This window comes from Egretta garzetta, unplaced genomic scaffold (genome assembly GCF_000687185.1).
Source record: "Egretta garzetta isolate BGI_Z169 unplaced genomic scaffold, ASM68718v1 scaffold424, whole genome shotgun sequence".
Taxonomy (NCBI): Eukaryota; Metazoa; Chordata; class Aves; order Pelecaniformes; family Ardeidae; genus Egretta; species Egretta garzetta.
In genome coordinates, this window is record NW_009259489.1 from 2,610,860 (window position 1) to 2,626,560 (window position 15,701).

A 15,701-nucleotide genomic window follows, 5' to 3' on the forward strand; every position below is an offset into this window, starting at 1 on the left:
TTTGTGAGGCAAGTGTATTTAACATCCATGATAAAACTTGAAACTGGAGGTGTCATGAAATTGAACTTGATTTGAAAAAAAACCGTAATAGTTTTAGATTGCATAATTGAAGAGGTTTTTAATCCTAATTACTAGATGAGGATGTAGAAAATTGCTTTCTACTGCAAGTTAGGAATTTTATCTCCGCTGCCATGGTTGGGAATCTTTGGAATGTGGTATATTTCCTACTCCTCAAATGAGGAGTCTTTCAGTTTTATCACTGCTGCTTACATGACTTCTGATCAGCTGCAAACTCTCTGAAGAAAGAGACAAACTAAATATCCTGAAAAATGCCTTCATCTGGCCTATGCTTCTATCATAATCACACTTTTCAAAATACAGATTTGTGATTTAAAACTACAAGCTTTTGTAACTTCCTATTTCATTAACTGCTAACAAAGTTTATTGAAAAAAATATCTTTGGATAAAGTTGTATTTTATATCCTTTTGCTCCTCCATTCTTTCTGGATGTGAGCATACGCACACAGGCACACATACAATCTTTTTGCTGCAAGTTTTGTTACAACTGTGTTTGATATGTTGTCTTGTGCTATTAGCATAACTTGATATATTTTTGCTTATTCAAATGATGTACAAACACTAATAACAAGTAATTAAGTGTGATCAATATATAAACCATAAAATGTACTTAAGGTCAAGACTGATAACAAAAAGCAATATCCTCTCTAAGCTTGTAATAGTGCTGAAGAAAATAGCTTATTTATTATTCTGAAAAATAATATCCCAGAGTCTATTTAGCTACTCGGTATGCCAGCCTTACTGTGGGGGCAGATTTTTCGTTGCAGTTGAGAAGTTCTCAGGCATTTGAACATTCAAAGCATTAAAAAACCCCCACCTCCTTTGTGTTTCAAAAAAAGTCTGCTGCCTCCAAACTGTTACTATTAATCTGAGTCGACCTCTGTTGTAGTAATTTCATTGCATATCTGTTTTTTATTGTTTGGAGGTCAGCAGCCCATGTTCCATGTTTTCATTCCTCCCTCTCCCCCTGCCCTGTGTCCATTTCCTCATGAGCTGTTATACTGTTAATACTTTTTAACTTTTAATACTCATTTGGAGTGACTTTCACTCTAGTACTTGTCTGATAACCTTTGGGGTTAAAACTGTATATATTGTATAACATGGGAACAGTTGTTTCCTTTTAGATCTTTAAATGCTACATATCTGCTTTTTATGTCCGTCTGTCTCCATGGTTTTGGTGTGTTCTGTTTGATAGTAAGCTGTTAAATCCTGAGTTCTTCTAATTATAATAATATTTTATATGCAAAGTTATGTCGTGAGAACAAGACTTGAAATTTTTCATCGCTGGAAGAATGGCCTTTTTTCCCCAGAAGGTGTTGTGCAAGGTTCCAGGAAATTCTGCTAAAATTGGCAAAAGAGGACAGGAGTCCCAAACTTTCCAGTCCTGCTGGTTTGATCACTAACCATACGTCCTCAGAGGAAGCACTGCCAGCTGTGTACATGAAAATAGTATTACAGTGTACAGTGCTTCCAGTGGTATTCTAGTATTATACAGTTTGAGTGATGCCTGATATTACTCTTTAAAAAAACAAAGGAGTGGGAGGGGAGATACAGTAATGACTGAACAGGTTCCCAAACTTGCATGATGTATTTCTTTATGTGAATGTAAAGTCTGTGCTTTGGTTCATTTTCCTTAAAATATGCAACATGGCTGTAAAGTGTAGTATCCTGGTACTACCGGGTTTTAAAAATTGTTTCTCTAGCAAGAGAAGGTATGTTCTCCTCCATGTAACACAGTTTCTCAAAAGAACCTAAAGGTTGCAGTGGACACCCAAACCATATAGCAGATGTAAAACAATATTTAGTCTTGTGTAGATTCCTTTTTAAGCTGGCAATAGTGATTTAGTTTATAGCAAACCTGACTTCTTCCCTTTTTTCCCCCCAAAGAAAAGCATACTTCAGCTTAAACGATGCAGTTTGTGTATTCAGGTTTTTTGTATAACTTGGGGGTTTTTTTTATTTTTGTTTTTTTATTCTTTCAGATAGGTTGGCTAGAGGAGGTGCTGCTGCAGTCTTTGATCTCATTATTTTGGAGGATGCAGGTTCATATTAGAGCCTATGCTGTGGGAAAAATAAGTCAGGCCTTCCTTTTGGCTTGTTTCTGTACCAGAGTTATGGGAATTGGCAATAAGTGCATTAGTTTCACTTACCCTGTCTCAGTTCAACTGCAGGCAGCTCAGTGCGGGCTACCTTACTCAGCTTCTGCTCCTTGGTTTTACTAGCATGTAAACGTTAAGTCCAGTTCAGAGATTCTCCCATGTCAAAATTCTTTAGCAAACAGAAAGCAAGGGATGGTCCTAGAAGCTCCTGTGCAAGATGTTTCTACGTGAGCTCAGGGGAAGTAGAGTCCTTTGCTTATAAGTTGTTTTTGAACTTCTAATAAGTAAACGATAGGCAGCTTTTTTATTGTGAAAAATATATGCACCTAGATTAAGGCAGTGTGTGTGTGTATATACATACTCTCTGATTTTATTTTGACAGGAATCTTTTGATCCTACTATGCAGTTGCATTTTGTTCATCAAGCTCCATGCACCGTTCCTCCTTACCTCTCAAAAAATGCATCAAGCCTTGGAGATTTACTAATAGGCTTCTTCAAATATTATGCCACAGAATTTGAGTAAGTAATAAGCTCATCTTAGTGTTTTAGAATATGCAAAACTTTGATTCCTTCTATTCAGTGTATCAGCACTTTATAATCCCTGAAGAGAAAAAATAACAGTAACACAGGAGTGGTAACTGACAGAAAGGAAACGGGTGAAAGGGCTAAAGGCCAACAGGAATGCTGATAAAGAGCATCTGACATCTTTTGCTTAGCCAAGCTTCCTATCCTGCAAAATAGCTGCCAGAAATTAGAGAGCTATGTCTTTTATTATATTACACTAGAACTGCCTATCCATGTGTGAGAAAAAATCTGTTCTTCTTAATTGTAATTTAAGATATTGATTGAGGTATTAATTGTTTGGTCCTTACTAGCTGTGCTTGTCTTCTGTCACCCTGAGTCAGTGGAGGTAACTGACCAGGTGGCTCCTTACTTAGACTATAATACACGTTAATATAGGCCACACCTAGTGAAGAATTCTCCCATGTATAGTTGGTTCACTAACCTTGTTGGTTTGCTAGAATCTGAGTTTAATTTTTCATCTGCACTTGTAGAAGAGAAGGAGAAGCTAGTTGTGAGGGCATCAGAGAAAGCTGTAGATGACTAACATTTTGCCAAATTGTCACTTGAGAATTTCTTAGGAAAAGTGGTTGTCTGTATAAAATCTCAAATGGTTGTATTTCAGCTAGCTTAAAGATCTTCTAAAGAACTTGTTTCTGAGGCAGTTGCTTCATATGTGTTGCTGTCCTGTATATGTGCATCATATCCATTTCCTGGAAGGAGAATGAAATGTATAACTGCTGGATACTCATTGTAATTTTTGAAGTGTTCGTATTTTACTTCAATGTAAGAAGTGAACAATCATGAAACCCTTACAAGAAAACATTGCTGGGGAGTGCACCGTGTGTGGAATATGTAAATCCGTATGGCCTGTGGCAATTCATGAATTAATTGCTCTTTGTGCATGCTTAAGCCTGATTCTGAGAGATTTTCACATAAAGGATTTTCCTTCAACGATCTCTGCAAATAAGGGAATGGTCTTTTGTCCTAAAAGCTTCTCCTGAGTACCTGTCTTTTCAGCTGGCAAGGTGCTGTTTGCTAAACAGGGAAATTGGAAGACACTGCGAATTCCTAATTTATGCATCCTGTATTACTTGTCTGTATAATGAGCTGTTAATCTTCTTGTATATGAAAGTAAGTATCTTTTCCACTAAGGAAGAAGTGTCTGGTTTGCCTGTGCATACCAGCAGAGATCTTGTCCAAATACAGGAAAAATGCCTAACTTGACTTTTTAGGTTTGGGTAATTGTGAACATAGTCAAGAGCAGATTTCTGCATAAGTCAGTAGCTGGTCCAGGAAAATTTTATTTTTTTTTTTCCTGCCTGCTGCTAGACACGCAGGATATACTAAGAAGTATGAAGACTAACAATGCTGCAGTATCAGTGCTGAACTGATGGTAATCCCTGAATATTATTTTTTGTTATGATCACAAATGAGGAAAAAGTGTTACCTAAGTTTAATCACAGGCACGGGGGAGCTTCTGGTTAAAACAAAGCTTGAAAAAGTGGACAATGAAGAATAGGATAGTGGCTGACATCAAGGGAAGAAAAGATTTTTAAAAAATAATGAACCAAACAAAAAAAGAGTATCTGGTTTGTCTTTCCAGTGTTAAGTACCTGATAAGCGTTTGAACAGTTGACTAGTGATATTCTGTTGTAGAAAATAGCCATTGGAATTCCTGTGTTGAAAATGTTACATAGCTGAGAAGTCATATCAGGAACCTAATGCAGCAACATTCATTATTTTTAACTCTTTCTGCTACAGGAATAAAACTTAAGTCAGGTGTACTGTTTACTTAACCATCTGTACATCCCTGACAACTATAAATCCTGTTTGAAAGGAGCAGGGTGCGTGTCCCTAAGATAATAAAATTCCATATAGTTTCAAAAAATCCTGGTAATTTGCTGGAGAAGAGAAACCCAAATTAATGCCCATGCTAGGGAAAAGGCAGGCAGAACATATTGTTTAAACTTTTGTGTGTGTGTGATAGCCAGATGGTGAGCACAAGTGCGGTGTCACACAGTCCACAGTATCTGTTATCTTTGCTTTGAGGTTGCTGATGGAAACAACGTTATAGATGGGAATGAGGACAAGAGTTAAATACACACAACACAGGACTCTCAGTTTTGCCTTTTAGTGTTTCACTCCTGAACATATTGAATATTGTCATTGCTGTAATCAGTATTTTTTTTTTTCCCCTGTTTACTTTCCCTGTAAAACATCCAGTAGTGGTTGTATGCACAGGAATTTTCAGGCTATATTTCAGACACTGTGACTTAAGTTAGGTGTCATTTAGATGACCTGTACTGTGCCAAGTGAACTTTCACTACTGAACTGTGATGTGTTTGATGAAAAGATTACTAAAGAGAATACTGCTTCAATGTTCATAAAAGTGACTTTTGTAGATTCCTACCTATGGAGTAGGACACAACACTACCATGTTCAATATGCAGGATCTGTTTTGCTGAAAGAGCAGCATGCAGTCAAGAATGATCGGATCACGTGTGAAGATCATAATTTTGGACAGAATGAGTCATTGACACCACCTGCCTGGCATGCATAACTGATCAACTATTTTATATGTATTGGTCAGGAAGATGAAGGGAAGATGCTGATATATTGTTTTAAACTTCCCCCTCAGTCCAGCAAAGGCCAGTAGATATTTCAGTTAAAATCTATGGGTTTTTTCACTTGATGTAGTGACTAATATTTAAGGGCAGGATGGGTCCAAAGAGTAGGCCACAAAGGAAGAAACAGGAGTCTTACATCTCTGCAGCCAAGTTTATCTCCTTGTGCTATGTTTTTTTCCTTTTAATCTGCTTTGTTTATTTAGACTGTAAGCTGATTCAGAAAATCACTGAATAACATGTATTTTTACACCACACATTCCACAGCCCTACTCTGGGATTTTCAGTGTGTCTGTAAGAAGTAATTTTTAATGCCCTTCATAAATTACCCGAAATGTGATTTGGAAATTGGTGCATATATTGGACTTGCCTACTGCATACGGCAAAGCTTGATTTGCTGACATGGTTGTATAATTAGCTTGCCGTAAGAGTTCAAGTCTGCATAATGCGTGATACAGCTGGCTAAAAGTCTGCTTACAACTCCATTTTAACTTTAAGTATTTCAAACTATCAAAGGTCCACTGCTCACACAGTGAATGTGACCAAGTAAAAAATGTATGGAGGTGTTCTCAAAAGAAAGTATTTGGAAACTTGTCCCTGTTTACCAGACCCTCTGGAGGGAGTGTCTGATTTCATTTCTGCAGCTGTGAGTGAAGGCAGCAGGTTTTCACTTGGCTGTCTCTTTACAGAGCGAGACCTTGAAGCAAGGCCTTGCTCCCCTGAAATTACTGCTAGGGAGCTTAGAGATTGTCCTTTGGGACTGCACTTCTCTTAAATTTATTGTTTCAAGTTATGTAGCAGTCGTTTGAGATCATTCACTGATTAAGTTGTGTTTCATGGACAAAATAGAAGATTGTTTACATTATCGTGACAAAACGTAAAATACAGTTTCTCATGGCTCTCTTCAGGGTAGAATTGGTTAGGTAATGAAAGGACCATTTTTTAATAGCATATTGAATTAAATATGCTTGCAATTTGTACCCATCCTAGTGTGTTTATGCAAGTGGCTTTGTCTTATAAGAACATTCTGGAAAAGATGAGCTTTTGGATCTATTTGTGCTGTATTCATACACACTTACACATGGAAATGCCTGGTCTTTTTCTTTCAAATTCTTGCCTTCTCCATGAGGAACACATACCTAATATGGGCAGTGACACCAGAAATAACTGATAATTGAAATAGCTGTTTATATGGTTATTGTTAACTTAGGGATTGAAAGTGTGTGTGCAGAGAATATTTGCTTTGTGTTGGCAATCATGGAGTTATTGTGTGCAAGCCAAAAAGGCTTAAATTGATACACAAATCACTTGCTATTGGTAATTCATTTCTAATTCAGACTGATTTTGATACCAAGGCAGGGTTAGTAAAGGTTTAATAAGACTATAGATAAAGCAGTTGTTTTAAAGTCTAAATAAAAAGGTATTTAAATAGCTAGAAATGTTACCTTTTTTGTTGCTTTTTACTAAGCCAGTGTATTATAACCTATAATATATATATAAACATAAAACTATATATTATAAAATTTGTTTTTTTGCTGAGGAATCAATCCATGTATAAGCTAGAGGAAAGTAAGTCAAGACAAGAATTACATGTTTGAAGTGAAACAATACTGCCTGGTTTAACCAAACACAGCTCAAATACTTTATTGCATGACTTTTGTTTTTTTCCCACTGGCCTAGATATCTCGGATTTTTAAATAAGCTTTTAGAAAAAGCAGAAGAGTTGAACTGTCAGCTTCTTCTGCTCATGACCAATGTTCTGGAGCTGCAGTTTAAGCTTTTTTGATGCTCTAGTCACATGCTGCTTCTCTTTTGTCTTCTTTTGTGTTTGTGTCTTTTCTGAGCAATTAATCTGAATTTCTTGTTAAGCCTGTGTTGATGGTAGTTTATTAAAAAGACATGATAGGAAAGTATTTGGTGCTTCATAATATCTCTGATTCTGCAAAAATAGTCTACTCTGGGAATTAAGGAGAAGGAGAGTGATGGGTTAGAATGAAAGCTTTAGTTTGCATTAAGTGCTAGAATGATCATCACCTGTACTAATTTTCTAAAAAGTATATCAAGAGAAGTCTAAATATACAGAGCAGTGGGTGAATAAGGAATCTGAGGTATCCTAAACTATGCTTCATATGCCGTGTCCTGCACCTTTTTGAAATAGGCCCTATTCATATTCTTCAATAGAAGAATAACATGTGTTCTATGGAAGTACAGTTATTCAAACAGCTTACTTTCATAAGTTGTTTTAGTCATGAGTGTTATCCAAGGTATTTTGTAGAATTACAGGCACAGATTTTTAGCTGGTGTAAACTGTCTGATCACCACTGACTTAATGGAGTTATGACAGCTGATCTGTGGCCTAGGGAGCAGAGCATTCTTCCAAATTTAACTGATGAATTATAGACTGTATTTTGATTTACAGTTGATATTTACAGATTTACTGCAGGTGGTTGATGCACCCAGCCAAGCTCCTCTCTCTTTGCATTATGTCAGAAGATTGATCCAATCAGGAAATCACATCAGGTATACATAACACCAGTACAGCTAGCAGCATGCTGCCCAGCTACTTCTAAGCCCCATTTAGTCAGGGCTCTGGTGACACATTGTTGGTGATCCAGGCCTTTTGCTGATATAGTAGTTCCCTGGTTTAGTTAAGAGCAGCTGAAAACTGGGTGGGTAGGTAAGAACATAAAACTGCAAGTGGTTGCTTTGGCTTCCATTAAGTTTGGCATATTCTTGTGCCAAGCATCATAAAGCTCATAAAGATGTTTGCCACATTGTAAAGATTGCCCTGTAAACTGCCTGCTTTTCCTGTTTCAGTGTGATTGTTTCCTACGGTTTTGTTGTTGTAAAACTGTGTGAAGAAAGCAATAGAATATCTTCAAACACGTATTTGAGTTGTTGCTCTGTTGTTATACTTCTAGGAGATCGAAAATTCAGCATATACGAAGTGTTAGTGCTTTCTAATAATAGGTTCCTTGCACCAGGAGTGCTGGCTTGTAAGCAAGCTATCTTTATATATCTTGTTTAATTTTTTTTAATGGAATGCAGTATATGACTTAATGTGCACTTAAACTCTTACGTTCCTTTTCTCCTCACAGAAAATTCTGAAAGATAGATTTGAGGCTATAATTTCTTTTGAACTTAGAAATAGATGTAGGTGTCCATATTCAAGTTGACACTGTGTTTTGAAAAAATTATTCTGTCGTAAATATACGTTACTCATGGATACCTGTGATGTTCCGTTTTGCAGATGTTTTCATAAATGAAATTCTGTTTGTGGGAAATTTTTCTTGTTTCCTACCCATCATTCCTTATTCTTATATAGTGAATTACGAAGACTAGACTGTTACACTTATTTACTCATTATTATAAAGTACGGTGTTATCCAGGCTTATGACATAGCAATTTGACGATTTTTTAAATGTAAACTGATATTACTAATTTATAATCAAGGGTTTAAAGTTCTGCAAATTGTTTTCCTTTTCCCTAGTTGGAGCCGTCAAATGATTTCAGTTCGTGAGGCCAAAGCTATTCCAAGACCTGATGGTATTGAATGGAGAAACAAATATATTTGTGTAGAAGGTAAAATGCAAAGCTGTATTATCATTTTTTAACTGTTAAGACACTGAATACATAAATCTGTCAATTAGACTTTACCTTGGTTGTGTTTTAATAATGCACACATATAATATATTTATGTACAAAATGAAGTTTAACCAATGTAAATTGTTTTGGAAACAGTCCCGCCAAAAACATTTGAGAAGGAAGCTTTAAGTTCTATAGTGTTTAAAAATAGTTCTCCTGACCTTTTCTTCAAGAGCGCTCATTGCCCTGTTACTTTTGGAACAGGGATTAGGACTTTGACAAGGAATGGCCTTAATGACAGTAGTGTGTATGTTTGCTCTGCAAAAATAGTCGTCAGTTTTGCCAAGATTGAGCTCCTGAAAAAACACGGCAGGCACATATTCAGATTCCTCTCTAAGAATATGCTTTGTTCTAGAAATGCTCTGGCATCCCAAGTCCTAGAAGTGACTAGATTATGCATATGTCGATCCCCTTGTTGCTACTGGTTTTAGCTGGCTTGTGAATGTACAGTTTTGTGCAGAGACTGTATGATACCCTCCACAGCTGGAGGGTAAATTCAGGCTACCTTTTGGAATTGCAGGTCTCAGCCTTCTTAGTGCAGGCTGAACTGGCCAGTAGTACTATACGGGGAACCTGCTTCATGTGCTTCTGATGCCTTTCAACTGCCATGGGGAATCTATGTCATAGAATCATAGTGTTTGGGGTTGGAAGGGACCCCTAGAGGTCATCTAGCCCAACCCCCCTGCAGTGAGCAGGGACACCACTAACCAGATCAGGTTGCTCAGAGCCCCGTCCAACCTGGCCTTCAATGTTTCCAGGGATGGGGCCTCCACTACCTCTCTGGGCAACCTGTTCCAGTGTTTCACTACCCTCATTGTAAAGAAATTCTTCCTTATATCCAGTCTAAACCTACCCTGTTTTAGATGGACTTTGTCTTAGAGCACCTCTCTTATGAGGACAGGCTGAGAGACTTGGGGCTGTTCAGAAGATATGGCTGTTCAGATATATGGAGAAGATGAACATAGGTAGGAGATAAAGCTTGGACCAGGGGAAGAGAAGATAATAGGCCAAGAGGATTGGGATGGTAGGAAAATGGAAAGAGAAGCAGGGAAGGGACTGAGAGGTGCTGTGTAACTGGAAATAGTTAACACAAAGAGGTAAGAAAGGGGAGTGAGAATCAGAATGCAGCAGGTGAAGTGGTTGGACAAGGGACCGTGGATAAGGAACTGAGGTGGAACAGGAGCAGAATTAAAGTAGGTGGTTTTAGGATACTGGGGTGAACAGAGAAGGTTTGAAATGAGAGATGGCCTGGGCCCCATCTAGAGGGCTAATACTAACAGAGGCTATTAGGATCAGGATATCAAGGCTTGAAGTTTTAGGATAAAAGAGGAATAGAACTTGGACAGGAGACAAATGCTGTGGAAAGAGCTGTTAGAGACTGGGAAAATTTTGCTAGGGGAGGAGGGGGATAAGGCAGAAGTCCTGTGGCTGGACAGACATTCTTCAAGATTGCCGAGGGTGGGAGTGCACCTGTGTGTGTGCATCTAATTTCCTGCATTTGTGCTGCTCTGTGCAGGGAGTAATTGCCTACTGGTTCATTACTCTGTGGCCCAGAGCTCACCGACTTGGCTGTAATCGGAAGGACAGCAATGTGAAGCCACCTGATGGGATTCTGTTCTTTATTTGACTTTTGGGGAAAAGAATCAACTACCAGACACAGGGGAAAAAATACACTGAAAGATGACTGCACACTTGACTCTGCAGTCTCAGAGTTGAGAAACGTGAGAATTGGAGTATCTGCACAGCTGAAATTATTCGGGATAGCACAGTGCAGGCATTGCCAAGGCTCTGGTCTGACTGTGGGAGGTGGGAATGCTGGGCAGCCCTGTCTGCTGCTGTCACATGAGGCTGATCCGCTGTGTTGCAGGAGGGAGCTGTGTGTTTCAAGCTCTCAATTTTTTTGTGACTTTACAAAGTGGTTAAATAATTAGGTTCTCTTTCGGTCAGGTTGGAAAATAGAATATCAGCATACAAAGTAAGCATTTTAGAATTTGTATTAAGCGGGCTTGATTACATACAAATTTTCCTTAAGAGTATATCTTGCATTTGCAGTATTAAAAAAGCAAAATTATAGGTGGCACAGCTGATTCCTTCCTGTTACAATGTGCTTCAAGACTTTATTAAGAGTGGGTTTTAGCCTCACATACCAAGTTTTTACTTCTAAATTGGAAGGGAAAAATCAGATTTCCCATTTCAACTCAAAGTAGACACCATGCTTATAACAGCTGTTAAGCTGAACTAATTTAACAAAGTACGTACATAGACCTCTGTGTACTTTGAGAAGAAGCCTTTAAAAGCTAGCGAAACATGTCAACATATTCTGGTTTCCAAGTCTGTGTTAGATTTTCCAGTTAGCGGACTAAAATTTTAGTAATTGATATTATTGCATATATTTTTTTAATATTTTAGATATATTTGTTGATAGATTACACAAGTCTATGCCTGCAAGTTGTCATAATTCTGCATGTAGCACTGTATTTAGGCTTGTCAAAGAAAAAATTGTGTTCTGTTTTAATTTTTATTGGCCTTAAGACCGATGTTCACTTACTTCTGCTGTTAGAGAAACAAATATAGTAGAGATGCTCTTTTCAGACAGTTTAAAATCTGTCAGGCTATTGCTATTATGGGGATACAGAGAACACTGCTTTTAACTGATGTTTCTGAACATTCCTTGTCAGAAGCTCTAAACTGCTAGTGACTATTCTGGTTTCAGTTTAAATCTTGTCTGTATTAAATAATACCATACACTCTCCTGTTGAAAAAGACACAGTTTGGAAAAGCTAGAAACATGGCAGTTTTGTGAGACAATTAAATTGATAGCCATTTAAGGAAACTGGATCAGATGCCGTCTAAGCTCTACTTTTAAGTCTTTCAGATCCACGTGTTAAAAACAATTCTAAAAACAATTCTTCAAGGCTTGGTTTGCAGCAGTTCTGAAGTTTTATGATTTCTTGTATTTTCATTTGGAAAGATTATTCCCTTTAGCCTTTCCCTCAGCATCAGTGTTGAAGTTGTATTACTTTTTTTCTTTTAATATTCTCATCTCTGTGTGTGAACAAAACAACTTATGATGGACTCTCGCTGTCTTGATGGTTAGAAAATGTAGTGTTGTAAATAGTAGCTGATTCCAAAATTATTCTTGCTGCCCTCCAGGGAATGAATTTGTCTTTTGACAGTCAGTACATATGCAGGAAGAATAACGGGAAAATATGAGTCAGCTTTTGTGACTGGAGTGCTTCTTTTCATGCTGATGGTTTCAGAAGATTGTACAGCTTTGCTCTTGTTGCTTTAAAAAAATAGGTAGCGCTTGATTCAACATAAGTACATAAAGGTCCTAGCACTAAAGAAACAGTTAACATCACGTTTAAGACATGAAAGAGATGCTGTACTGCTTCACATGGTAAGGGACATGGAGTTCTTAGTGGCAGTAGGTCACTGTGTTAAATTATGTGACTGACTTCAGAGGACTTTGTACCTTTTTTATTTGATTAATTGATACAATTTTTTGTTGTAATCTAAATGTGAGATGCATTCTAAGGTGAAATAAATCTGCCTGTAAACATCCACTGAAAACTTCATAGGTATTTTGAAGAGAAACCTTTTAGAAACTTCCCAAATACAACATCTATTGCATGAAACAATTTCTTTGGGAATTTAAAGAGCTTGCAGAAATAAAAACCCAATGCTATGGAGCATGTTCCAAGTTTGAAGTCCCAATCTCCAGAATGGCATAAGCCCTTCTGATGTCTGTTTAATGCTTTATTTTACTGTATGTACCTATCTGAACAACAGCAATTCACAACCAATTAAACAAAGAAGCTGCCTGATCTAGCAAGTACTTCTGTGGCCCTTAAGGACTTTCATACATACTGCCAGTGTGGAATATACCATGTTACTTAAACAGTTCTCTAGTAAGGCAAAAAAGACTATAAAACCTGTTTTGTAGAGCATTGTAATGCATAATTGCTGCATCATAATTTTTTAGTATCTGTTCCTTTAATGATGGCAACCCTATCAGTAGCAAGGAGTACTTTTTAAATCCTTCAATTAAACAAAAAAAGTTCCAAAGTTTTAACTGTGTTAGCAAAAAAAAAAAAGGAAGACATCACATAAAGTTGTAGTCTGTTAGAAGGTAGAAGTCCCAAATTGTTAATTGTTAAAATACGTGTTTACAGTAGGTGGTACATCTTATATAAAAAGTTATAGTAAATATTTAATTTACTCCTTGTATTTCTTTCACTGAGAATGAGATGAATCTAAAGCAAACAGTTCCAAGAGGCACATGTGTAGTAAGCTTCAAAACATTTTAATATGCAAAATCATATTCTGATATGTCATCACAGACTAAGCAGGAACAAATAATTACTGATGCATAAATTCAGTACAATCATAGTCTGCATCAATAGATATAATAACCTGACTTTATTATGTATTACATACCATTAGACCATTTGGGGTTTGGGGCTTTTTTTTTTTTGGATGGATGTTATGTAGAAATAAAGATTGAGAAGCAAACTAGAATCAGCCACTCAAAACACTCTTGGGAAGCAGTGCTGTGTTGACTCCTCCGGGTTTTGTCTGATTACTTGCTCAGTGAAGACAGCCTAGCTCTAGGTTTTTTTAACACTTTTAATATTTGCGTTTGATCTTGCAGAGCCCTTTGATAGGACAAACACTGCTAGAGCTGTACATGAAAAACAGAAGTTTGATATTATCAAAGGTGAATTTGTGAAGGTAAAAAGAAATCTCATTTAATTTTTCCAGTAGCTTTGGTTTTCAAGATAGTTGTACAAATGCTAGTCATTGAACCTGCCTGTTTCTGATGTTTGTGTTATGAATATTTTATGCTTTGTACTATATAAACAGTAGAAATGTATTTTTAAAAAAAAAACTTGGAAAATTATTTAGTGAGAGTATTTATTAACAGCTGTCATTAAGCAGGCTTAAGTTGAAATGGGTCCTTGAAATAGTAAACCCTTTGTACTAGATTTTGTGTGTGCAAAATTCTAATGATAGTTAATAGCTTTAGAATTACAACTTTATCTTCATTCACTATTTCTTCCCACATGAATTCAGCAGGTAATAAACAAAGTTTTATACTTCTTACTATCCCTTTTTTAAAAATATTGGACCAGTGGTTTTCAGCTGTTTGTTAATAATGGAATTGAATTGGTACTTTTCTTCAGGGCAACCACACTCATAATTTTAAAACATGAGTAGTTCAAATTGGAGCTTTCACTGTTCCAGTCATTGGAGGAGGCAAGAACACTTTGAAGCAAGCAAAGATTTAAGCCTTGGTTAAACATCCTTTTTCTAAAAATCCTTGCTACCAACTCTTTTACGCTTGTCTTCTATTATGGGCACTGAATTTGGAACTGCAGCTCAAATTCTAGGTTATTGAGATCTCTTGACTAGTCATGATGTAGTTATGAGTAGGGATTAGTGTGCAGAAGTGACTTCCAGCTTTAACCAGTTATGCCGTCTTTGGAGGCTCCTGTTTACTCCAGTTAATCAAGTCCTTAAATATCTTCAAGGCTTTTCTGGCTAAAAGGACATCAATGCCAGATACTTGTAATAAAGCAGATGCTACAAGGTGTTATGTTAGTCAGAAAAGAATAACTTTTTTGCTTTGTAATTCTGTTCAGAAATGTCAGTTTTCTTCTATTTAACCATGTCAGCATCCAAGATACTGAACTATTCACAAACTTTTATATAAAACACTTGATTTTGTGAATCTGCTAAATTAGTCGTTTTCCAAGTAGTTTGGGCTCTCTAACTGTTCTGTGAAATCAGAGTGAACTTCTCTTTTTCGGAGTTTTCAATTAAAAAATTGGTTTCAAACCTGTGTGGTTTTCTGAAAAATGTAAAAGCAGTTGTTTGATCCTAGCTGTCTGGAAGTCTATGTACTAGAGTGTTACGGCCTTGAGAAAATTTCTTCTTTACTAGGAACCATAAAGAATAACAGTTGCTTACTTATTAATAAACCTTGCACTTCTTTTTTAAGAAGTCTAAGGAATCTGTTTGTCTTACTGCCCTTGAGAGATGATGATTCTTGTGGTTTTCATTGCATGTTGTGGTTTAAATTAATTCTGCTTAAAGACAGGAGCGTCACTGAAGTTATTTGTAGGTTCATAGCCTTACAGATGTGGCAGGTGTGTCCTGGAATTCACACTAGAATACAGAAGAAAATTGAAATAACCTATTTTAAAGACACAATTAAGTTCTGAAAATGTCAGAAGATAACATCTTGTACCAGGAACTTTGACATGTGTGGATTTGAGACAATTATTTTGCAATCAGAATATCAGTGTAATATTTAAGTAATGTCAACATCTCAATCTCCACAAATCCACTCTCTTCTTGAAAGGCTGTACCTTCCTCAATAGTTCATTGCATTTTGTGTACCTTTTAGATGTTTTTCTTCCCTTAAAAAAAACCAACCCCCCTATCTTTTCAAGAAGAGGAAAAATATCAACCTTATTTTTGTGGATCTGTGAGGCTTACTGCTTACAATAGTACTTAAGTATTAATGGAAAAGATACATAGCCTTTTAAAACCTTGCACTTTTCTTTCCCCAGTCTTGGCAGGTATTACGAGACAAGAAAGACCTGAGCTGTATATTACCTTTAAGAAGAACCATACTGAAAAGATAACCAAGTTCTTTCACTTTCTTCTTATTGGATCCTGCTGA

At 36.8% G+C, this 15,701-nt stretch overlaps 1 protein-coding gene across 10 annotated transcripts in view; it reads left to right on the forward strand.

The window, feature by feature from the left end:
• TENT2 (terminal nucleotidyltransferase 2) overlaps window positions 1-15,701 on the forward strand; it is a 45,603-nt gene extending 29,902 nt beyond the window's left edge. For all 10 annotated transcript variants that reach the window (XM_035892839.1, XM_035892838.1, XM_009637250.2 and 7 more), the window contains 4 exons: window positions 2,560-2,696; window positions 8,856-8,947; window positions 13,665-13,744; window positions 15,589-15,701. In XM_035892839.1, coding sequence (XP_035748732.1) covers window positions 2,560-2,696; window positions 8,856-8,947; window positions 13,665-13,744; window positions 15,589-15,663 — 384 coding nt within the window. In that variant the 3' untranslated portion in view covers window positions 15,664-15,701. The remainder of the gene's footprint in view (window positions 1-2,559; window positions 2,697-8,855; window positions 8,948-13,664; window positions 13,745-15,588) is intronic.